Below are 25,373 nucleotides of genomic sequence, written 5' to 3'. Positions count from 1 at the left end.
CATGGGCTTCACAGGGGCAGGAATGGTTGCTTGATGTTCCAGGGTTTAGATGTTTAAAAAGAACAGGGAGGATGAAAAAATAGGAGGGGGTGTAGCATTGCTAATCAGAGAATGCATCATAGCTATAGAAACGAAGGTTGTTGAGGAAGGTTTGTCGACTGAGTCAGTATGGGTGGAAGTTAGGAACAGCAAGGGAACAGCCACCATATTGGGGGTTTTCTACAGACTACTTAATAGCAATAGAGAGATTGAAGATCTCATAGGCGGACAGATTCTTAAAAAATGCAGAAGTAGCAGGGTTGTTGTTATGGGTGATTTCAACTTTCCCAATATCGACCTCCTAAGTGCAGATGGTTTGGGTGGATCCATTTTTGTCAGGTGTGTTCAGGAGGGTTTCCTTACTCACTATGTAGGCAGACCGATGAGGGGAGAGGCCATTTTGGATTTGGAGCTCAGCAACAGGTGTCAGATCTCGCAGTGGGAGAGTGCTTTGGTGAAAGTGATCACAACTGCCTCACATTTAGCATAGCCTTGGAGAGTGAAAGGAGCAGTTACCGAGGGAAGATATTTAATTGGAAAAAAAGGAAATTATGACGCTATCAGACAGGAGTTGGGAAGTACAGACTGGGAGCAATTTTTCCACAGAAAGGACACAGCAGACATGTGGAGAATGTTTAAGGAGCAGTTGTTGCGAGTGATGCATGAATTTGTTCCTCTGAGACAGGTAAGAAGGGGTAAGATTAAGGAACCTTGGATGATGAGAACAGAGAAACTTCTCATCAAAAAGAAGAAGGCAGCTTACGTAAGGTGGAGGAAGCAAGGATCCAGCACAGCTTTAGAGGATTACAGACTTGCTAGAAAGGAGCTCAGAAATGGTCTGAGGAAAGCCAGGAGGGGGCATGAAAAAGTCTTGGCAAGAAGGAATAGGGAGAACCCAAAGGCATTTCACTCATACGTGAGGAATATGAGAATGATCAGGGATAGGGGAGGGAACTTGTGCGTGGAGTCTGAGCAGATAGGGGAAGTCCTAAATTAGTTTTTTTGCTTCGGTTTTCCCCAAGGAAAGGAAACTTGTTGTAAATGAAAACTTAGAGGAGCTGGGATACAGTCTTGACCAGATCAAGATTGATGAAGTTAATGTGCTGGAAAGTTTGGGAAACATTAAGATTGATAAGTCCCCAGGGCCAGACCAGATTTATCCTAGGGTGATCCAGGAAGCGAGAAAGGAGGTTGCTAAGCTGCTGGCAAGGATATTTGCCTCTTCCCTCTCCACAGGAGTCGTACTGGAGGATTGGAAGGAGGCAAATGTTATTTCTCTTTTCAAGAACGGTAATAGGGAAATCCCTGGCAATTACAGACCCATCAGTCTTACGTCTGTGGTCAGCAAAGTTTTGGAAAGAATTCTGAGGGATAGGATTTATGACTAATAGGCAAAGCATAGTGTGATTAAAGGCAGTCAGCATGGCTTTGTGAGGGGAAGGACATGCCTCACAAATCTTATTGAGTTCTTTGAGGAGGTGTCAAGAAAGGTTGGCGACAGTCGAGCAGTGGCTGTGGTGTATATGGACTTCAGCAAGGCATTTGATAAGGTTTCCCATGGTAGGTTCATTCATAAAATCAGGAAGTATGGGATACAGGGAGATTTGGCTATCTGGATTCAGAATTGGCTGGCTGACAGAAGGCAGAGAGTGGTTGGAGGTGGAAAGTATTCTGCCTGGAGGTCAGTGTTGAGTGGGGTCCTGCAGGGCTGTGTTCTAGGGCCTCTGCTCTTTGTAGTTTTTATAAATGACTTGGTTGAGGAGGTTGAGGGGTGGGTTAGTAAATTTGCAGATGACACAAAGGTTGGAGACGTCATCAATAGTATAGAGGGCTACTGCAGGCTACAGCGCGACATAGACAGGCTGCAGAGCTGGGCTGAGAAATGGCAGATGAAGTTCAACCTGGGTAAATTGGAACTGATGTATTTTGGAAGGTCGAATTCGAATGCTGAATACAGGATTAAAGACAGGATTCTTGGATGTGTGGAGGAACTGAGGGATCTCAGTGTGCAAGTACATAGATCCTTCAAAGTTGCCACCCAAGTGGATAGGGTTGTTAAGAGAGCATATGGTGTTTTGGCTTTCATTAATAGGGGAATGAGTTTAAGAGCCGCGAGGTTTTGCTGCAGCTCTACAAATCCCTGGTGAGACCACGCTTGGAATATTGTGTCCAGTTCTGGTCGCCCTACTATAGGAAAGATACAGAGGCTTTGTAGCTTGAGTCACTGAATGAATGAATGAAGTTTGATTCAATGAATGAATGAATGTAGTTTTGTTCACTGAATGAATGATTAAAGATTGTTTCACTGAGTGTAAGAATACAGTTTGATTCACTGAATGAATGAATGTATTTTGTTTCACTGATTGAATGAGTGAAGTTTGTTGCATTGAAGAAGGTTTACCAGGATGCTACCTGGACTGGAGGGCTTGCCTCATGAAGAAAGGTTGGATAAGCTCGGACTTTTCCTTCTGGAAAAAAGGAGGTAGAGAGGAGACCTGATCGAGGTATACAAGGTAATGAATGGAATAGATAGAGTCAATAGCCAGAGACTCTTCCCCAGGCAGGATTAACTGGTATGAGAAGTCATAATTTAAAGATATTAGGAGGAAGGTATAAAGGAGACGTCAGAGGTAGGTTCTTTATGCAGAGAGTTGTGAATGCATGGAATGCATTGCTTGCTGTGGTGGTGGAAGCAGAGTCATTGGGGACATTTAAGCAATTGCTGGACATGCACATGGATAGCAGTGAGTTGAGGGGTGTGTAGGTTAAGTTACTATATTTTACATTAGGATTAAATGTCGACACAACGTCGTGGGCCAAAGGGTCTGTTCTGTGCTGTACTTTTCTATGTTCTATATTCTATGTTCTTCTTGCTCACTCAGTAAACAGCCAGTTGCATGCTTAACTGCAGTGCTGCAAACTCAGGGCAAAGGCCCATTGCCTCCTACATCACCTGTCTGCCCCTCCTGTTCCTCCCTGTGCAAGTTGATAAAGTTATAAGAATATTAGAACCAGGAGCAGGAGTAGGCCGTCTGGTCCTTTGAGCCTGCTCCGCCATTCAATGAGGTCATGGCTGATGTTTTCATGGCCTAAACTCCACTTACCCACCCTCTCAACATAACCCTTAATTCCTTTGCTGTTCAAAAAAATATCTATCTTAGCTTTAAAAACATTTACTGAGGAAGCCTCAACCACTTCCCTGGGCAGGGAATTCCACAGATTCACAACCCTCTGGGTAAAGAAGTTCCTTCTCAATTCAGTCCTAAATCTGCTTCCGCTAATTTTAAGGCTATGCCCTCTTGTCCTAGTTTCACCCGCCAGTGGAAATATCCTCTCTACTTCTATCTTACCTATTCCCTTCTTAATTTTAAATGTTTCTTCAGATCCCCCCTTATTCTTCTAAATTCCAATGAATATAATCCCACTCTACTCAGTCTCTCCTCATAAGCCAACCCCCTCAACTCTGGAATCAATCTAGTGAACCTTCTCCACACCTCTTCTCATGCCAGTACATCCTTTCTCAAGTAAGGAGACCAAAACTGCACACAGTACTCCAGGTGTGGCCTCACAGCACCCTATACAGCTGCAACATAACCAGACCAACCTTCTGCGATTCATACACAAGGGCATCCAGGTCCCTCTACACAGCAGCATGCTGCAATTTCTTACCATTTAAGTAATAGTCCTTTTTACTGTTATTCCTACCGAAATGGATTACTTCACATTGATTAACATTGTACTCCATTTGCCAGATCTTTGCCCATTCACTTAAACTATCTAAGACCTTTGCAAACTTTCAGAGTCCTCTGCACACTTTGCTGTACCACCCATCTTAATGTCATCTGCAAACATTGACACATTATACGTGGTCCCCAACTCCATATCATCTATGTAAAGTGTGAACTCATCCCTGATTGCTGACTCTATTTGGTCCTCTCCAGCCTGCCTGGAGCTGAGCACAAACAGCCTTATTCAGTGTCAAGAAGCAAGCAGCCTCAAGGTCAGTTTAGATGCAATCACCCATAGCCCAAGATACTGTAGACTGGTAACTCAGTGTGCAGGTAGCAGCATTGGCTTAGAAGTCACCACTTTACTACTGATGGCCAATAAATGCTGGGCTAGCCAGTGTAGCCCAGATTCTAATCAAAAATAACATGTTGTCTTGCTTGTCTTTGAATAAATTAAGTTCCTACTGTAGCACAATTGGGATTCCACTTCAGCACTTCGATTACAAATGCACTTGAAGCCACCGTAGGTGTTCTCACACAGAGCAGTAGCATGACAGTTCGCTTCACCACTGATACATTCATTTACATCTGGGAAACATAAGAAAAATCAACATAGTTTTAATATTAAGTGTAGCCATGCTAAGTTAACATTAACTTGCCTCATGGCAAAATTTAAAGAAGTAGTAAGTTTTATCCTTGCTTTTGGTCAACATCAAGGTCTCCTCTCATCCAACATCACCTAAAGAATAAATAACTTACTTCTAAATTTTCTAAAGATCTTGTTGTGCAGAATGCAGTTACTGTCACTTTTCAGGTAAATGCAGCAACTGTACCAAAGCAGTTCATGGTAATCAAAAAATATTTTGTGTTCTTTCAGAGAGATGAGACAAAGCATTGTATAAAAAGATGTAGACACAATTAAAGCCTACAGAAATAAAGGGACAGTAGCAGACGGTAAAAATGGGCACTTATTCTCGATTAGAAGTAATGTAGACATGTGTGAAGTGATACAATTTCGAGGGAAAATTGCGGTGAAACAACTTAAACTAAATGAATTAAATGAAGAAACAGGGATACCTTTAGTGCATATACTCAAGACTTTCACAGTAGCAGGATAAGTTCAAAAAGCTGCTTTTTAACCAGCCTACGGAATTATTGGCTCCTTTAATAGAGGAACGGACCTAGATTTTCATTCCTGAAGCTGATATGCAGAATCAAGAAGATTGCCAGCTTGGAAGGGGAAATAGTCCCAAGCAGCTGGAATTTCATTCCTGTGGGTGTGTGCGTGCCAGAGTTGGGCCTACCACCTCAGAAACAGTTCAGAGGCAGTCAGCACCAAGTTGGGCTGATTTAAGGACCTGCCCGAGTGTTCTGGGACCTTGTTCCAATTGTAATGAAAGTAGTTAATACTTCTACCCTGCACTCCTCAAATTCCCTCATCTCCCATCTGCTTCATATGTCAATTCATGCCTCTATGCACCCCCATGACCTCTCATATCCTCAATGTCAATCTATCCCCCTCTACTCATCCCCATGGCCCCAAAATGCTTCCCATGCAAAGCTATGACCTCATTTATCTCCATAACCTCTTCGAGCCCCCAACCAACTTTAGTGCAAACTCATGCATATCAATGACCCATCTACCACCATTTGACCATCTATCTTCCATGCCAACTCACCGAATAACCACCATTGCCAGATATTAGAGACCATGCTAAGCAAAATAAATTTCCAAGTATTTGTTGAAGAAATCACTGTATTCCCATTAAAGGAAAACTCTAATTGAGTTTTAAAGACCAAAAGACCCTTTAAAGACCAAGAATGCCTTCTTTTATTGATATCCACATATCAAATAAATGAATCTCCTAATATCCTTTTGGAGCTAGCAATCAAACTATGAACGTACTGGTCTCTCCCGTCTCTCCAACTGTGATAATGAGAGATTGTGGAAGCAATCAAGCAATAACAATGTTATAATATCACTCAGCCTTATGATTAACAAACACCCATTGAAACTGCAAGCTGACTTTTTTTAACTTCAATATATAGAAGGATATTTATATTCAAATTTAACAGGCAGGAGATTCAACTAACTTAGTTCCATAGGGCTTAATAATCTTTTATATGTATTCATGCCTCTTCTTAAAAATCATAAGTCACACACTGTGGGAAATAAACCTTCAGCAAAAATGGGCTCTGTTTAAATTCAGCACTTTTTTGCATTTAATTTGACCTAAATTTTAATTTAGTTTCAATGCTCCAGTTATAATTGGGTTTCCCTGAATGTGTGAATTACATCACACCCCTTTTCTTCCCCAAACCCCACTACCTCTGGTGATACAGAAGATGTTACAAATGGGGTTGGGTCTTTCAGATCCAGGCTTCCAGAGTCTCCATGAAAATCCTCACTACGCAGTAAAGAAAACAAGAAAGTAATGCACCAGTTCAGCTTCAGTGCTCAATTCTGGACACTATAGTTTAGGAAGGATCGCAAAGCCTGAGAGGGGGTGTAGAAGAGATTTGCTTGCATATTATTGGGAATGAGGAATTTCGTTTATGTGAAGAAACTGGAGAAATTGATTATTCTCCTTATGGCAAAGGAGGTTAAGAGTAGACTTGATAAAGAAGATGAAAGTCATAATCATAAATCACTGTGGATCACAACCTCTAATTTCATCTTTGTCCTGTGTACTTTTGTTTGTTTCTCTTTTCTCAGTTGTTCACAGCATTTCAGTGTTGCTAGTTAGGTAAGCATTTACTGCCGTTCCCTAACTGTCCTTAAGAAAGTGGTTGTGGTGAGCTGTCCTTTTGCTGGGTTGAACTTTGTCCTTGTTCTTCCTTTATCTCTTCATGTTGCATTCAAATAGATTTTATGTAACAATTCATGTCTCACTAGGACACAGCCTCTGATTTTCACTGCTGAGCCCGAACTGCTGAGCTTTTCAAACTGTTTTTCAGATTTCTAACGCTTTGCTTTTGTGTTGTGAAGTAATTGTGAAGCATTTTGATAGAGTAAATAAGGGTAAGTTGTTTTTTGTGGTATCAGAGTTTGTAACCTGAGGATACAGATTCAAGGCCATGTGGCAAAAGAACTAGGGACAACATGAGATTTTTTTTGTAGCAAGTTGTTACTGGATCTCTGGATTGCTGCTTGAAAAGATACCAGAAGATTCAGTGATAACTTTCCAAAGGATATTGATTAATACACAAAGATAAATAATTAACAGGCTTTGGGGAAGATGTAGGGAAATGGAATTGGATTGTACTTAAGACTATAAGATTTAGGAGCAGAAAGAGACCATTTGGCCCATTAAGTCTGCTCTGTCATTTGAGCATGGCTGATATGTTTCTCAACTCCATTCTCCTGTCTTCGCCCCATAACTATTGATTCCTTCACTATTAAGAACCTATCTATCTCTGTCTTTAATACACTCAATGACTTGGCCTTCCAAAGCCATCTGTGGCAATGAGTTCCACTGATTCACCACACTCTGGCTGAAGACATTGCTCCTCATCTCAGTTCTAAAGGGTCATCCAACTCCATATTCAAAGAACAGGCACAGATGCAGTGGATTGCTTATATGCCAGTAATGCTCTATCTCCAGTGATTGAATAGTTTTGCCTCTTGGCATCCATTGCTAAAGGTCCTCTGGATCATAAAATAAGGCATGTCTGTAAAGGAGATAGAGCACATCAAATAATGGGCAAACCAAAATTCTATGTGTTTGGATTTCTTGGTAGCTTGGTTCGGAGACTTTGAATTTTGTTGATGGATTTCTGGACACGTCAGATATTTGGTTAAGTTAAGTAAAATGCTTTTTTATGTAAATATAGTTGTAAAATTTGTTATTATTGTGAGTGAGTTTGTAAAAGGTGTGAAGGAAGAAATGATAGTACTAGCTGAGAGATGCAAGATTCTCTTCTACATGATACTCTGCATACAGAAACTGATTTGTGATGTATTTACAAGTTTGAGAAATGCTGGACTGAATTTCTGGGCCTTGCTAATACAGTCAGTTCTTCTAGAACACAATGGTTGCATTCTTGTGCAACCCCGCGTTATAGAAAAATTGTGCTTTAGAAACAGCGCTTAAAGTGTTGGTGATGTAATCGCTTTACAGCCAACACACGTTTTAAACATTAGAAATAATATCCCCCATTGGACGGCACGGTGGCACAGTGGTTAGCACTGCTGCCTCACAGCGCCAGAGACCCGGGTTCAATTCCCGCCTCAGGCGACTGACTGTGTGGAGTTTGCACATTCTCCCCGTGTCTGCGTGGGTTTCCTCCAGGTGCTCCGGTTTCCTCCCACAGTCCAAAGATGTGCAGGTCAGGTGAATTGGCCACGCTAAATTGCCCGTAGTGTTAGGTAAAGGGGTAAATGTAGGGGAATGGGTGGGTTGCGCTTCGGCGGGGCGGTGTGGACTTGTTGGGCTGAAGGGCCTGTTTCCACACTGTAAGTAATCTAATCTAATTCAGCAAGGGTCTGAAAATTGAGAGACTGGCTGGTGTGTTGACTTTCCAACCCAGTCCCCACCATTTACCATTTTGGCTGCTGTGGCTTCACTACCCAGGAAGATCAGCTACACTGACAGGATTGATAATTATAGCAGGGATTAAGGAGGCTGACTGGGATTTTCCAGTTGGCCACCAATTTCCTGATTAAATTCAGAAGGAGGGGCAAATCAACCACCTGGAAGCAAGCACCCAGATGCAGTTTAGGGTACCAGTTCTCGCGCCACATCCACAGTCCTTCCCCACATATCTGGTTGGAGGTGGAAGCAAATAAGCTCTCGGTAAAAGAGTCAACCTTCTTTTTCTTCCTGGGAACCTTTCACTGCCCTTATTCATTTGTATCTATATAGTCCACACCATATTTTATTTCATAAATCTGCATTGCTCAAATAGTATCTTCCTCTTTAAGGCAGGACAGCTTTTGCAATCTGCTGTTTGTGTGCCCCAGTGGGATTGTTCATAATTATTTAAAGAGACAGACTGACAGAGTGTTGTTCAACATACTGGTCTTTGCTACATTTATACAATTCTGGGTGTTAGACGACTGTAATCTTTTTATTAAATCAATCTTCTCCCACACATCAAAGTTGAATTGCCAACTTGGCCCCCAAAATACACTGCGTTATATGAGTGGTTCCCACATGCACTCCCTTCACTGCAATATAAGGAGTCAGGAGACTGGAGAATAGCCATCCCAATAAGAACATGTGAACTTGTCCAGTGTACATGTTTGATGCTTGACTTCTGTAAAGACAGTAAAAGAGAGCTTTCTTGAGCCCTCCCAGTTGGATTTGGTATGTCAGAGGTGAAATGAGCTATATAAATCAGCTATATAAATGCAAATTCTTTCTAAGCTGCTGACCATGATTTAGAAAAGCAAGTTTGGAGGAACAAACAGAGGGAAATCCATTAATTGACTGACCTGGATAACTGGATGAAAAGTATGGAAAATGTTTTATAACCTCGCATTGTTACAGTTTAACTTGATTCATTGATTAAATGTGGAGAAAGAAAAATCAATGTTATCAGATAGGAAGCATCCATTTTTTTACATTCATTGATACCATTAAAGAAAAACAAAGAAGACTTTTCATTTTTACAAACAGGCAAAAATGTACCTTCTACTGAAACTGATGGATCAGCTTCGTTGTATTCAGCAACTTGAATCAAGAAGTCTTGAATAAACCAATGAGGAGTATCACTAGAAACATTCACTCGATATTCAGCTGATGGACCTCCACCTGGGAATGACTTCAGACTAAGATTATAAAATTTATTCTCAAATCCTTGGGTCAAAATTTTATTTAGCTGTAAATATAAACAAAAAAAAACTAGAATGAAGTTTAAACAATAGTTCTTTCTTTTCATATCATCAATGGTGTTTCATTATTTTACAAATCTGTTGGGTTAACAACAGCACCCAGACTACGGTAGGTGTGACAAGGTTCAATATTAATGCATTTTTCTGCTCCTTTTCTGAAGCTACAGTCTCTGTTTTAACAAATTACAAATTACATGCCATGGTGTAATTTAATGCTCCCCGCCAGAAAGCTATTTAATCTGACAGGAGTGTGTGTGATGGTGATCCCAGTGCCTTTCATCCTCCACCTGATTATATCCAAGTCAAGAAGATTTGTGCATGAGCCACTCAAGAGCACCATCTTGCTGCATCAGGCAGTGCCTGGGTGAGTCACTATGTTGAAAAGCATGCCTTGGGGGACTTTGCTTGCAGGTTCCTGTGAGATGGGGTGCAGAGCTTTGTTCCAGTGATGCTGACAGCAATACAGAGCTGCTGGCTTCTGATTAGCCAGTAGTTCTCATGTGTCACAAAGCTAGTCCATTTTTTGGCTCAAGGATACTCTATCCTTGATTTTTTTTCAGAGGAGTACAGAGATGAAAAGAATTTTGAGAGGCTTTTGTACATGTGTAAACAGATGAGACTTCAGGCCAAAGTGGTCATGTTTTAGAAGTGACCTGTATAAAGAAAGCTGAGCTGAGTAATTTAGTTCAGTCCTGAGCTGGTTGGAAGTTCAACAGGGAACTGTGTGGAAACTCTCTCTCTCTTTCTGCTCTTCAACTTCAACCTATAAGTATGTGCTCCATTCCAATTGATTTTTAAAGAGAGTTTGCTTATTGAGACTGTTGTGTATATTCAGAACAGCATAATTAAGTCTAGTTGGATTGGCTGAGTTCTGTAGGGGTTCTCTATTCTGTTTGTTGTGTTTCATTGTGTAATTTTGTGATTAAATTTTTGCCTGTTTTAATATCTAGTCATCAACCTAGCTAACTTAATCCAGATAATTTTCACTGTACACTTACCAAAAGAAATTGCAAAGATATGGTCTGAGCTAAACATTAAGAATGTTTTGAGTGGTCTGGCTTAGTCCATAACAGATTGAGGGCTCTTTGTGGGATTTTAACCAGCAAGTGGGAGGTGCTAATGTCTTTATTTCAGGTGTTGGTTTGGTTGGATAGACAAAGCTTAGGATAGGAATGGTTCTTTCAGTCGCCAAACGTTTTCTGGAAGTTTTGAATTTGGAAGTTTTGCAAAGGGTTGATAAGACCAAGTTGAAAAATTAGCAGAGAAGCTGGAATTGGAACTGCCTGCTTCTGTGAGGAAAGGAGAGATATTTATAGCAACAGCTCAGCATTTAAACTTGCTTGACAAACCATCAGAATCTATAGAGATGGCGAGAATTCAATTGCACATGAAGCAGCTTGAGTTAGAGGCGAGAGATAAGGAAAGGGCAGCAGAAATGAAACAGTTTGAGTTACGCTTAAACGCAGAAGAGAGGGGGAAAGAGAAAGCAGTAGAACAGAGAGAAAAAGAGAGAGCAGCAGAAGAGAGGGAAAAAGATAGAGCAGAGAAAGAAAAAGATGGTTTGAACTTCAAAAACTGACACATAAAAAAGAAAGTCAGGATACAAAGGCTGAGGGTAGGCTCAGTGAGGAAGAGACTGAGGATGAGCAAGTCCCTGGTAGTCAGAAGCCTAGTGAGAAACTGTTTTAGGATGTTCAAGCATTGCCTAAAGTTGATGAGAAGGATGTGGAAGCCTTTTCATCTCATTTGAAAAGGTGGCTAAACAAATGCAGTGGTCAGTGGCAACATGGGTTTTGTTGACCTAAATAAAACTGGTAAGTAGGGCTAGTGAGGCATTTGCATCCCTATCAGAGGAGGTATCTGGGGAGTCTGAGGAAGTGAAAAAAGCCATTTTAAGTGCATATGACTTGTACCAGAAGCCTTTGGACAACATTTCAGGAATCTAAGGAGGGATCCTGGTCAAACCTATGTTGAGCTTGAAAGGATCAAACAGAGCAATTTCGATAGATGGATAAGAGCTTTAAAAATCGAGCAAACCTATGATGCCCTTAGGGAGGTAATTATTTGGGAGGAATTCAAAAATTCACTGCCTGAAGTAGTGTGAACTCATGTAGAAGAGCAGAGAGTTAAAACAGCAAGGTTAGCAGCTGAAGTGGCTGATGATTATGAGCTGGTCCATAAAACACGGTTTGGCGTCCAGAATCAATTTCAGTCCATGAGGGATAGAAATTGGGGCAAAGAGAAATCCTCATGTGGAAAGGGAAATGTAGATCTCAGTGAAGATGATAAGGATAATTTACTACAAGGTAAAAAAGAAACCCTTGAGGGGGACAAAAAAGTTAAAAACTCCAGTATTTTCATTGTAATAAAGTGGGCCACAAAAATCACAGTGTTGTTGGGATAGGAGAAAGCCAGATGTAGGAAAACCAGACAAGCCTGGAAGTTTTGCTGGACTAGTAACAAAAAACACAAGGGAGGTTAGACAACTGCCTCAGTGTGTACAAGATGATCAGAAGATGGTGAAGAAGGAAGTGCCAGATCTGCTTAAAAAATATACATGCGAGGGTAAAGTTTATTCACATAGGCCAGGAGTAGCAGGGAAACAGGTTACAATGTTAAGGGACACAGGATCCTTTCAGTCTGTGATGCTGAAGGATGAGGAGATATGTACTCCTGAAGGACTATTGCCAGAGAAGGTACTGGTAACAGGAATTTATGGTGTGACAAAAAGTGCTCAGTTATGTAAAGTGAGGCTAAAGAGTCCATAGAGAGGAGAATTTGTGGTAGGAGTACTGGACAAACTCTCTGCTCCAGGAATACAATTTGTCCTTGCAATGATATAGCTGATTCACCAGTAGGCGTGCTGCCTACTCTAGTTGAAAAGCCAGTGGAGATGCAAGCAACTGAAGACACAGAAATTGTTTATCCAGGAATTTTCCCGGATTGTGTGATCACAAGATCACAGAGGCACAAGTTAAAGCAGGAGAGATCAAAAGGCACACATAAGGAAGATGACATAGTGTTATCCAAAACTTTCTTTGATCTGATAAGTGCAACAGAGAAGGAGCAAATAGGTAAACATGGAAGCATCTTTAGCTCTACTAAGCTGATTGAATTACAGCAAAAAGATGAGGAGTTAAAACAGTTATATCAAAAGACATATACAGAGAAAGAAAGTGAATGCATTCTTGTGTGTTATTACTTAACAAATGATGTCTTACTGAGGAAATGGAGACCATCACACATTCAAGCAGATGAAAAAAGGGCAGCGATTCATCAAATTGTTTTGCCAGTGGGGTATAAAAAGGAGGTGCTGCGAGTGGCACATTTAGGGGTGAGAAAAACACAGGCTATGATACAAAGACATTTTTACTGGCCTGGAACACAAGGATGTAGTTGAATTTTGCCAGATGTGTCATACATGTAAGCTAATCGGAAAACCACAGGCAGTAATAAAACCTGCACCTTTAATACCTATTCCAGCATTTAAGGAAATCTTCACAAGAGTCTTGATTGATTGTGTAGGCCCCCTACCTCAAACAAAAAGTGGGAATAAGTATTTATTAACAATAATAATGTGTCAACTAGATTTCCAGAGGCAATCCTATTACGCAAAATCACAGCTAAAAGGGTTGTAAAAGAATTACTTAATTTTTTTACTGGATATGGGCTACCAATAGAAATCCAGTCAGAACAAGGATCTAACTTCACATCCAAACTATTCAAGGAGGTTATGGATAACTTGGGAATAAAGCAATTCAAATCTACTGCATACCATCCGGAATCCCAGGGAGCGCTAGAGAGATGGCATCAAACACTGAAGACCATGTTAAGGGCTTATGGTCAGGATTATCCAGATGATTAGGATAAGGGTTTACTTTTTGCAATCAGAGACGCACCAAATGAATCGACCAAATTCAGTCCATTTTAATTAATTTTGGGGTGTGCAGTAAAAGGACCACTAAAACTGATTAAAGAGAAATTAGTAAGTCAGAATTCAGAGACCACTCATTTGGTCTCTGTGTCAACATAGAGCTGGAGAGTTGGCTAGACAGCATTTAAAAGTATCACAGCATACAATGAAACAGGAAGCGGATAACAAATGACAAATTTGCAATTTTGCAATTGGACATAAGATATTGGTGTTACTTCCAGTAACAGGTGAGCTTTTAAAAGCAAGGTTTAGTGAGAGAAGAAATTGAGAAGAAATTGAACTACTTGATAAGGACTCCAGACAGGAAGAAATCTCACAAAGTGTGTCGTGTGAATATGCTCAAAAGGTATTTGATAGGGAAGGAAAGCAAGAGGGGAAGGTGTTAATGATTACAGCACAGGAGGAAGAACCAAGTTCAGAGGATTCTGAATTGGACATTCCTCAAATCAAATTGGACAATAAGGAAGTTGTCAAAAATTGGGATACATTATTGAGTTACCTTCCACAAGAAAATCAAAATGCCCTGAAAGAGTTATTACTATCACATGGGGAGATATGCAGAAATAAACTGGGGAGTACTAACCTAATTGTGCATGATGTGGATATAGGAGATGCTGTTCCAATTAAGCAACATCCTTATAGGCATAACCCTCTTAAGTTGGCACAGGTTCAGAAGGAGATAGAGCGTATGCTGCAAGATGGCATAATCGAAGTGAGTTACAGTGTCTGGAGCTCACCCATAGTCATGGTGCCAAAGCCAGATGGTACCCAATGGTTATTTGTGGACTATCGCAAAGCCAACACCGTTACAAAGACTGATGCATATCCAATTCCATGGTTGGAGGAATGTGTTGAAAAAGTGGGACAAGCAACTCACATTTCTAAGTTGAACTTGCTCAGAGGATACTGGCAAGTACCTATGTTAGAGAGAGCAAAGGCAATTCCAGCTTTCGTAACACCAAATGAACTATATCAGTTCAAAGTCAAAGTTTGGTATGAAAAATGCTCCAGCCACATTTCAGAGACTGACTAATAAGGTCATTGCCGGGTTACCCAACTGTGTGGTGTATATTGATGACCTAGTGATTTTTAGTGACTTATGGAAGGAACATTTACAGCATTTATCAGACTTGTTCGATCGACTTTAGAAGGCAGGCTTGGTGGTAAACTTAGCTAAAAGTGAATTTGCCAAAGCCCAAGTTGCCTTCCTGGGCCATGCTATCGGATATGGACAAATGGCCCCACGAGATGCAAAAACAAAACTAATTGGGGAATTTCCCACACCGTTAATGGAAAAAGCAGTACTATGGTTCCTGGGAATGAATGGATTTTGCCAAAAGTTTGTGCCGAACTTTAGCAGTGTGGCTGCTCCACTCACCGAATTGTTAAAAAAGTGCAAGAAGTTTCAGTGGACAGAGGATGTCAAAAGGCATTTGACAGCTTTAAAGCTGTGTTAACTACTACCCCTGTATCAGCCACATCGGATTACACAAAGCTTTCAAGGTGGCTATTGATGCCAGTGATGTGGGTGTTGGTGCAGTGTTCCTGCAGGATGATGATGAGAGAATAGAAAGACTCATCGGGTATTTTTCCAGGAAGTTGAACATTCATCAACAGAAATATTCAACAGTGGAGAAAGAGACTTTAAGTATGGTGTTGACCTTGCAATAGTTCAGTGTTTATATTACCAGCAATGCGTCTGAGACAATCGTATATACTGATCACAACCCATTGACATTTGTGGAAAAATTTAAGGGCAAAAATGCCAGACAGTTTAGATGGAGCTTGGTGTTGCAGCCATTGAATTTGACAACTGGGCATGTGGCAGGTCGCGAAGATGGGATTGCCGATGTGTTATCGAGATTCAAATGAAGCGTTTGGTGGCAGGTGTACCATGGCCTGAATTTGCATGTAGTTGTGCATGTTTGCATGTTTATAGTTAGTATAGTGTAAATGTGTGTGTAGACTACTAACTGGGTTTTGAAGGGTTAAAAATGAAGCCATCTTTTGGTATTGATGGTTCACTGTTTTTTAATGGGGGGAGGTATCACAAAGCTAGTCCATTTTTTTCCTAAAAGCTGTTTCTTGGCTCAAGGATACTGTGACCTTGATTTTTTTTAGAGGGGTAATAAACCAGGTGAGGCTCCAATCAGTCCGGTTTGGTACAGAGATGAAAAGGATTTTGAAACGTCTTCTGTTCATATGTAAACAGATGAGACTTCAGGCCAAAGTGGTAATAAACCAGGTGAGGCTCCAATCAGTCCGGTTTGGTACAGAGATGAAAAGGATTTTGAGACGTCTTTTGTTCATATGTAAACAGATGAGACTTCAGATCAAGAAGTGATCTGTACAAAGAAAGGGGAGTGGTCAGCTCTCTAGTTAGCTGAGCTAAGCAGTTTAGTTCAGTCTTGAACTGGTTGGAAGTTCAACAGGGAACTGTGTGGAAACTCTCTCTCTCTCTTTCTGCCTTCAATTTCAACCTGTAAGCATATGTTCCATTTATACTGGATTTTAAAGGGAGTTTGCTTATTGGACTGTTGTGTATATCTGGAACAGCATAATTAAGATTAGTTGGATTGGCCGAGTAAAGTAGAGGTATTTTATTCTGTTCTTTGTGTTTCATTGTGTAATTTTGTAAATAACTTTCTGTCTGTTTTAAAATCTTGTCGTCAACCTAGCTAACTTAATCCGGGTAATTTTCACTGTACACTTACTGAAATAAATTGCAAATTTATGATCTGAGCTGCCTGCTTAAGAATGTTTTGAGTGGTCTGGCTTAGTCCATAACACATGGGATGGGGCAAGACTTCCATCCTCAGGATCCTTAATAATGGGCAAGGCCTACTCCTGGTCATTTAAGTGCCTGACAACTTAAATCTGAGAACTCCTTTAACACCAGAGAGCTGTCCTCAACAGAGGTGACATGGGGTTCCTGTCAATATTCAGACCTCAATCCCTTTGCATACAATAAATTCCAACCCATGTAATTAAGACCATAATGCATGACTTGTGTCCATTCTCAATTGCCTGCTACTACCTTCAGAACTCTACAAATGTCTTCTTGCATTCACAGTGACAAAGACAGCACCATTTTGCCAGAGTGGCGAGGAGAGATGGAGAGGTGAAGCGAGGGCTGCCGGGAAGGGTGAGTTTAGATTAGATTCTCTACAGTGTGGAAACAGGCCCTTCGGCCCAACAAGCCCACACCGCCCCTCCGAAGAGAAACCCACCCAAACCCATTCCCCTACCGTATATTTACCCCTGACTAACACTGTGGGCAATTTAGCATGGCCAATTCACCTGACCTGCACATCTTTGGATTGTGGGAGGAAATTGGAGCACCCGGAGGAAACCCAGGGAGAATGTGCAAACTCCACTCAGACAGGCAGGAATCGAACCCAGGAACATGGTGCTGTGAGGCAGCGTGCTGCCCCATTAAAAGGGACTTACCTCGGGAGTCAGGCCTCCATTTTGCCAGAGTGGCGAGGAGAGGAGAGGTGAAGCGAGGGCTGCCGGGAATGGTGAGTTTTCCCGCATTAAAAGGGACTTACCTTAGGAGTCGGGCCTCCATTTGCCGAGAGGTGAGAGGGAGGAGCGAAGGACTTCTGGGAAGTCATGTATTTGTGTGGTTGCATTACCCGAAACACTACTCGGGTAGTGTCTCCCACCCATCCTCCTCATCTAATCAAAAGAAAAAGGACCTGTGTGCCAGATTGGTAAAGTAATGAGTTTTCTTTTAATTCCTTATTTTTTAATCAGTCTCTTTGGGAATTTAGAATAGTGGGAATGGAGGTTAGGGCAGTTGAATGTTCCTCCTGCAGAATGTGGGAAGTAAGGGTCACCACTAGTGTCCCTGCTGACTACATCTGCGGGAAGTGCACCCAACTCCAGATCCTCGAAAACCGCGTTAGGGAACTGGAGCTGGAGCTGGATGAACTTTGGATCATTCGGGAGGAAGGGGAGGGGTTATTGAAAGAAGTTACAGGGAGGTAGTCACTCCTAAGGTACAAGAAAAAAGCAAATGGGTTATAGTCAGGGGACGGAAAGGGAACCAACTGGCTATGCAGGTATCCCCTGTGGCCATTCCCCTCAACAATAAGTATACCGTTTTGGATACTGTGGGGGGAATGACTTACCAGGGGGCAAGCAGTGGGGTACAGGGCCCTGGCACAGAGTCTGTCCCTGCTGCTCAGAAGGGAAGGGGCAAGAGGAGCAGAGCAGTAGTCACTGGGGACTCCATAGTTAGGGGGAACAGATAGGTGGTTCTGTGAGGATTCATGGTTGGTGTGCTACCTTCCAGGTGCCAGGGTTTGTGATGTCTGTGATCATGTTTTTGGGATCCTTCAGGGGGACGGGGAGCAGCCCCAAGTCATGGTCCACATAGGCACCAGCGACATAGGTCGGAAGACAGATGAGGATTTAAGGCAGAAATTCAGGGAGCTAGGATGGAAACTTAGAACTAGGATGAACAGAGTTGTTGTCTCTGGTTTATTGTCCGTGCCACGTGCTAGTGAGGCAAGGAATAAGGAGAGAGAGGAGTTGAACACGTGGTTACAGGGATGGTGCAGGAGGGAGGGTTTTGGATTCTTGGATAATTGGGGCTCTTTCTGGGGTAGGTGGGACCTCTATAAGCAGGATGGTCTTCATCTAAATCAGAGGGGTACCAATATCCTGGGTGGGAAATTCGCTAAGGCTATTGGGGTGGGTTTAAACTAATCCAGCAGGGGGATGGGAACCAAAATTGTAGTTCAAGTATAGAAAAGGTTGAGAGTCGTGAGGTCCAAAATCAAGTTTCAGGGTCACAAGATGGCACCGGCAAGCAAGAAGTTGGTTTAAAGTGTGTCTACTTCAACGCCAGGAGCATCCGGAATAAGGTGGATGAACTTGCAGCATGGATTGGTACCTGGGACTTCAATGTTGTGGCCATTTCGGAGACATGGTTAGAGCAGGAACAGGAATAGTTGTTGCATGTTCCAGGATTTAGATGTTTCAGTAAGAACAGAGAAGATGGTAAAAGAGGGGGAGGTGTGGCATTGTTGGTCAAGGACAGTATTACAGTGGCAGAAAGGATGTTTGGGGACTCGTCAACTGAAGTTAGAAACAGAAAAGGAGAGGTCACCCTGTTGGGAGTTTTCTATAGGTCTCCGAATAGTTCTAGAGATGTAGATGAAAGGATAGCAAAGATGATTCTCGATATGAGTGAGAGAGACAGGGTAGTTGTCAGGGGGGACTTCAACTTTCCAAATATTGACTGGGAACACTATAGATGGGTCAGTTTTTGTCCAGTGTGTGCAGGAGGGCTTCCTAACACAGTATGTAGACAGGCAAAAAAAGGGCAAAGCCACATTAGATTTGGTACAGGGCAATGAGCCCGGCCAGGTGTTAGATTTGGAAGTAGGTGAGCATTTTGGTGATAGTGATCACATTTCTGTTATGTTTACTTTAGTGATAGAAAGTGATAGGTGTATACCACTGGGCAAGAGTTACAGCTGGGGGAAAGGCAATTACGATGCAATTAGGCAAGATTTAGGCAGCATAGGATGGAGAAGGAAACTGCAGGGGATAGGCACATTAGAAATGTGGAGCTTATTCAAGGAAAAGCTACTGTGTGTCCTAGATAAGTATGTACCTGTCAGGCAGGGAGGAAGCTGTAGAGCGCGGGAGCCGTGGTTTACGAAGGAAGTGGAATCTCTGGTCATGAGGAAGAAGAAGTCTTATGTTAGGATGAGATGTAAAGGCTCAGTTAGGGCGCTTGAGGGTTACAAGGTAGCCAGGAAAGACTGAAAGAGAGAGCTCAGAAGAGCCAGGAGGAGACATGAGAAGTCGTTGGCAGATAGGATCAGGGTAAACCCTAAGGCTTTCTATAGGTATTTAAGGAATAAAGGAATGATGAGAGTAAGATTAGGGCCAATCAAAGATAGTAGTGGGAAGTTATGTGTGGAGTCAGAGGAGATAGGGGAAGCACTAAATGAATATTTTTCAACAGTATTCACTCTAGAAAATGACAATGTTGTCGAGGAGATTACTGAGATACAGGCTACTAGACTAGGTGGGATTGCGGTTCACAAGCAGGAGGTATTAGAAATCCTGCAGAGTGTGGAAATAGATAAGTCCCCTGGGCCGGATGGAATTTATGAGGAGAAAGTGAGGACTGCAGATGCTGGAGATCAGAGCTGAAAATGTGTTGTTGGAAAAGCGCAGCAGGTCAGGCAGCATCCAGGGAACAGGAGAATCGACGTTTCGGGCATAAGCATTCCTGAAGAAGGGCTTATGCCCAAAACGTCGATTCTCCTGTTCCCTGGATGCTGCCTGACCTGCTGCGCTTTTCCAGCAACACATTTTCAGCCCAGATGGAATTTATTCTAGGATCCTCTGGGAAGCCAGGGAAGAGATTACCGAGCCTTTGGCATTGATCTTTAAATTGTCATTGTCTACAGGATTAGTGCCAGAAGACTGGAGGATAGCGAATGTGGTTTCCCTGTTCAAGAAGGGGAGTAGAGACAACCCTGGTAATTATAGACCAGTGAGCCTTACTTCAGTTGTTGGTAAAGTGTTGGAAAAGGTTATAATAGATAGGATTTATAATCATCTAGAAAAGAATAATTTGATTAGGGATAATCAGCACGGCTTTGTGAAGGGTAGGTCCTGCCTCACAAACCTTATTGAGTTCTTTGAGAAGGTGACCAAACAGGTTGATGAGAGTAAACCGGTTGATGTAGTGTATATGGATTTCAGTAAGGCGTTCGATAAGGTTCCCCACAGTGGGCTATTGAACAAAATGCGGAGGAATGGGATTGTGGGAGATAAAGCAGTTTGGATCAGTAATTGGCTTGCTGAAAGAAGACAGAGTGTGGTGGTTGATGGGAAATGTTCATCCTGGAGTCCAGTTAACAGTGGTGTACCGCAAGGCTCGGTGTTGGGCCCACTGCTGTTCGTTCATTTTATAAATGACCTGTATGAGGGCGTAGAAGGGTGGGTTAGTAAATTTGCAGACAACACTAAGATCGGTGGAGTTGTGGATAGTGGCAAAGGATGTTGTAGGTTACAGAGAGACATAGATCAGCTGCAGAGCTGGGCTGAGAGGTGGCAAATGGAGTTTAATGCAGACAAGTGTGAGGTGATTCACTTTGGATGGAGTAATCGGAATGCAAAGTACTGGGCTAATGGTAAGATTCTTGGCAATGTAGATGAGCAGAGAGATCTTGGTGTTCAGGTACACAGATCCCTGAAAGTTGCCACCCAGGTTGACAGGATTGTTAAGAATGCATACAATGTTTTAGCTTATATTAATAGAGGGATTGAGTTCCGAAACCATGAGGTTATGCTACAGCTGTACAAAACTCTGGTGCGGCTGCACTTGTAGTATTGTGTACAGTTCTGGTCACCGCATTATAAGAAGGATGTGGAAGCTTTGGAAAGGGTGCAGAGGAGATTTACTAGGATGTTGACTGGTGTGGAGGGAAGGTCTTATGAGGAAAGGTTGAGGGACTTGAGGCTGTTTTTGTTAGAGAGAAGAAGGTTGAGAGGTGAGTTAATAGAGGCATATAATCAGAGGGTTAGATAGGGTGGACAGGGAGATCCTTTTTCCAAGAATGGTGATGGCGAGCACGAGGGGGCATAGCTTTAAATTGAGGGGTGATAGATATAGAACAGATGTCAGAGGTAGTTTCCTTACTCAGAGAGTAGTAAGGGTATGGAATGCTTTGCTTGCAATGGTAGTAGATTCACCAACTTTAAGTACATTTAAGTCGTCATTGGACAAGCATATGGATGTACATGGAATAGTGTAGGTTAGATGGGCTTCAGATTGGTATGACAGGTTGGCGCAACATCGAGGGCCGAAGGGCCTGTACTGCGTTGTAATGTTCTATGTTCTATAAACGTAAAGTCTAGAGTCTGTCCATGCAGCCGTGGGATGGTGTGCAGAGGAAGAAATTCCCAAGTCTCTCTACTACTTTTAACAGGGGTGACCTCATCGCCTACCTCTAACGCTCTAATGCCTCTTCTCTAGTGTAAAGCAAAGCATCATGAACTGCTCTCCATAATTCCCCAATCCTTATCCAAATACAGCCAGAATATTTCCAGATATCAGCTTCTTTTCCCATCTCTCAGCAGCATCAATGGCTGGATCCACTCTTGCCCCTCTTCTCTAATTCGCCCATATACTAATGCTTAACAATATCATCCATAAACATAATGTCTGTTTTTCACATGCACAATGATGGCACGCATCTTTATTTGTTCTAAACTCATCCACCCTTCTGTTGACTCATTCGTACTTCACTGTCCCCTGCATATTTGGCTGCCTCACTGAAATCCTCCCTCTAAACTCTTTTACTTTTACATTCCTCTCTCTCCCTTTAAGAATGTCCTTAACACTACATCCTAAACTAAGCTAATGGTCATCCCTCCTCAACTCTTTTCCTTTGGCTTGGAATCTGTGTTTCCTTACGTCCCTGTAGATCACAGCAAGCGGTTTAGTAAATTAAAGATGGTACACATGCAAGATGTCACTGGTCTGTGATTCCACACCAAGTGCATTTTCATTAGCAAAAACCATCATCACAGCTTTGCCTGACAATAGTTGGACATTTCCTTGATATAATAGATGTGGTAAAATCATAAACTTGCTTCTTAGAAACAATTAGGACTTTTCTACATATAACACAAGAAGAAAATCGCCCCCAACCTTACCAACCCTCACAACCAACCTCTATTTCCTCACCTAAAATCTACATGTTATTGAGTAGTGACTGCGAATATTGGCTATTTTTTTCTACTTTCCCAGCCTGAATGCACTGTGTCCACTTCCACCCCCACTCTAGCCCAGAGTAAATCAGCACAGAATAAAACAAAAAGCTGAAAATGCTGGAGATCTGAAATACAACCAGAAATTCAGCCGGTCTGGCAGCATCTGTGGAGAGAGAAAAACAGACGTAACGAGTTAGTTTCAAATCCAGTGAGCATCAACAGAACAGAAAGCAATTGGGAAATAGTGGAATATCATTCTGATAATGTGTGTGGGGGGGAGGGGAGGGGCATGGATTTGGGGAAGACAAACGTGAATGGTAGGAGACAGAGCCAACAAAGGAAAAGAAAAAAAATTGAGAAGCAGAAAAAGAGATTATAAACCGGCAGAGAGATAAGTACAGAATGGGTGCAAAAGGGAAGTGTCAACATTTGAAAATGAGTTGGCTGTGCTGGAAGCAACACGTAAAGAAGAGGATCTGGGAGGGTTGGTGTTAGTAAGGATCATGGAGGAAGATGTTCATGCTCTGAAATTGTTAAACACAATGTTGTGTCCTGAAGGGTGTAAGATACCTCGATGGAAGATGAGGTGTTATTTGTCCAGCTTGTGCTAAGCTTCACCGGAGCACTACAGTGAACCTGGGATAGAGACAGCATCTTTTTTTCAGACAGAGTGAACATGTTCTGCAAATCCAGTCACCCAGTCCACATTTCATCTCCCCAGTGTAGTAGGGATCACATCGTGAGCAGTGAATACAGTAGACTAGAAGTGCTGCTTCACCTGGATGGTGAGTCTGGGGCTTTTGATAGTGAACAGTAGGAAGCAAAAGGAAGCAAGCACCTACATGGGAGCTATCATGGGGCTGTGGAGGGGGGTGGGGAGTGAGCAGGGTGTTGGGAATGGAGGAGGAGTGGAACAGGGTGTCCCGGACGATACAGTCCCTGCAGAAGGCTGACAAGGGAGGGGAGGGGAATATGTGTCTGGTGATGGCATCCTGCTGGAGGTGGCGGAAATGGTAGCTAATGATCCTTTGAATGAGGATACTGGTGTGGTTAAAATGGAGGACATGGTGACCTAATTGCTGTTGTGGGAGGGAAGGGAAGGGATGACGGCAGAATGCAGAAGATAGGTCAGACCCAGCTGCGGGCCCTGTGAACCATGGTGCTGGGGCATCCTCGGTTGAGGAAAAGTGGACATTTCAGAGGCTCCCCTGTGGAAGGTGGCACCATCAGGATAGATGCATCGGAGACGGAGAAACTGGGCGAATGGAATAGAGTCCTTCCAGGAAGCAGGGTGTGAAGATGTACAGTCCAGGTAACTGTGGGAGTCGATGGGTTTGTACTGGATATCTGTGGCCAGCCTATCCCTTGAAAAAGAAGCAGATGTGAAGGGAGGAAAGTTGCCTCATGTATCAGCATCATTAGCAACTTTCACAGCTCCTTGAAATATTAATTATTTTCTCTCCACAGATATACCAAAAATCTGCTAAGTTTATCAAGTGCTTTCTGTTTTGCTTTCAATAAGCACAATAACTTATTGGTCATAGAACTCAGTAGTAAACCTGGGTGATGTATGCTATCGCAGTAAGTCATTGGTACCTAGACAGGATTTGACTCCAGAACCAGGAGGAGGACAGAATTATTTAATCGTTTCATATTATGGCTTGACTAGAAAAGGTACCCCACTTCAGTGAAGAAAAGTAAAGGAATGTAATATAGTATGTGATTTTCTCACTATTGTACAAAGAAAAGAAAGAAATGCATTTGTCCAAGTTAATAAATAATTCATGCTTCAAAATTGTTTAATGCATGCTATGATTATATTGCACATTTATATTTATGTTCAAGCAAGCAATGCTTGAGTAAGTTACATATCCTAATGAAAAGCAAGCAACTGCTAATACTGGAAATCTGAAACAAACACAGAAATCACTGGTGAAACTCAGCAGGTCTGGCGGCACCTGTGGAGAGAAAGCAGAGTCAATATTTTGAGTCCAGCGACCCTTCTTCAGAGCATCCTACCTTGTTGGCATATTTCTTGGCCTCAGCCTTGAACAGAGTACTATTAACATTCAAAAGTACAGCAGACTTCCTTAAGGTATTCCACTTGACAGTACAGTTGAAAACATTCCACCCTAAAAGGTATAAACGCAGAATAAGGATAAAGTTGCTCATAACAATCTTCAACATATAATTGCAGATTTCCTTCGAGATACCAAATGGAAAGAATAACTGGTGACTTACAGAATCAACATTATTATTTCTGTTTTACAGACGTGGCTCATTTCCAGTAGGAAAGATGGAATCAGGTGAAACTCTTGGGAGTGGGAGGTGAGGTAGATGGAACTATCTATTTGAGCAGGAGACAGCAGGATGAAAATTGATTATTAAGTTGACAGCAGATGAGGACAGATGCTGCTTCCCAATAGCAAGTAGTGGAAACCTCTGTTTAATACATTTGCATGTCTTAATGCTCATTAAAACCCTACTTCATCAGCTTTAAATTGTACCTTTGGAATTACGCAGACAGTAAATAAAAACCATGTGTTGCCCGGGTCTCTGGCACTGTGAGGCAGCAGTGCTAACCACTGTGCCACCGAGCCGCCCACTTTAGGGCAAGGTGAAGTGGGTAGGGGAAATGGAATTGGGGGTGGGGGTGGGGGGATTGTTTAGGGCAAGGTGTAGTGGGTGAGGGAATGGAACTGAGAGTGAAGGGATTGTTTAGGGCAAGGTGAAGTGGGTGGGGGAATGGAACTGAGGGTGGGGGGATTGTTTAGGGCAATGTGAAATGGGTAGGGGAATGGAACTGAGGGTGGGGGGATTGTTTAGGGCAAAATGAAGTGGGTGGAGGGAATGGAATTGGGGGTGGGGGGATTGTTTAGGGCAAGGAGCGGTGGATGGTGGGTGTGATGGTATTGGGGATGGGGATCATGTAGGGCAAGGTGTAGTGTGTGGGGTGATGGTAATAAGGGGCAGGCGGTTTGTTTAGGGCACGATGCAGTGGGTGGGGGGGAATCGCAATGGGGGCGGGGAGATTGTTTAGGGCACGGTGTAGGGTGGGAGGATGGTTTTGGGGGCAGGGCAACTG

The 25,373-nt window shown here is 42.5% G+C and overlaps 1 protein-coding gene across 1 annotated transcript in view; it reads right to left on the bottom strand.

The window, feature by feature from the left end:
- Positions 1-25,373, bottom strand: part of LOC122553176 (mucin-4) — a 95,272-nt gene that overhangs the window by 16,260 nt on the left and 53,639 nt on the right. The window contains exons 17-19 of the mRNA XM_043696763.2: positions 24,308-24,420; positions 9,401-9,590; positions 4,233-4,355 (exon numbers count right to left, since the gene is read on the bottom strand). Of these exons, the coding sequence (XP_043552698.2) occupies positions 4,233-4,355; positions 9,401-9,590; positions 24,308-24,420 (426 nt within the window). The remainder of the gene's footprint in view (positions 1-4,232; positions 4,356-9,400; positions 9,591-24,307; positions 24,421-25,373) is intronic.

This window comes from Chiloscyllium plagiosum, unplaced genomic scaffold, assembly GCF_037043375.1.
Source record: "Chiloscyllium plagiosum isolate Xiang-an unplaced genomic scaffold, Cpla_swu_hap1 HiC_scaffold_10, whole genome shotgun sequence".
Classification (NCBI taxonomy): Eukaryota; Metazoa; Chordata; class Chondrichthyes; order Orectolobiformes; family Hemiscylliidae; genus Chiloscyllium; species Chiloscyllium plagiosum.
Note: the sequence above shows the minus strand (reverse complement) of the source record. Positions and strands in the feature narration are given on the sequence as shown.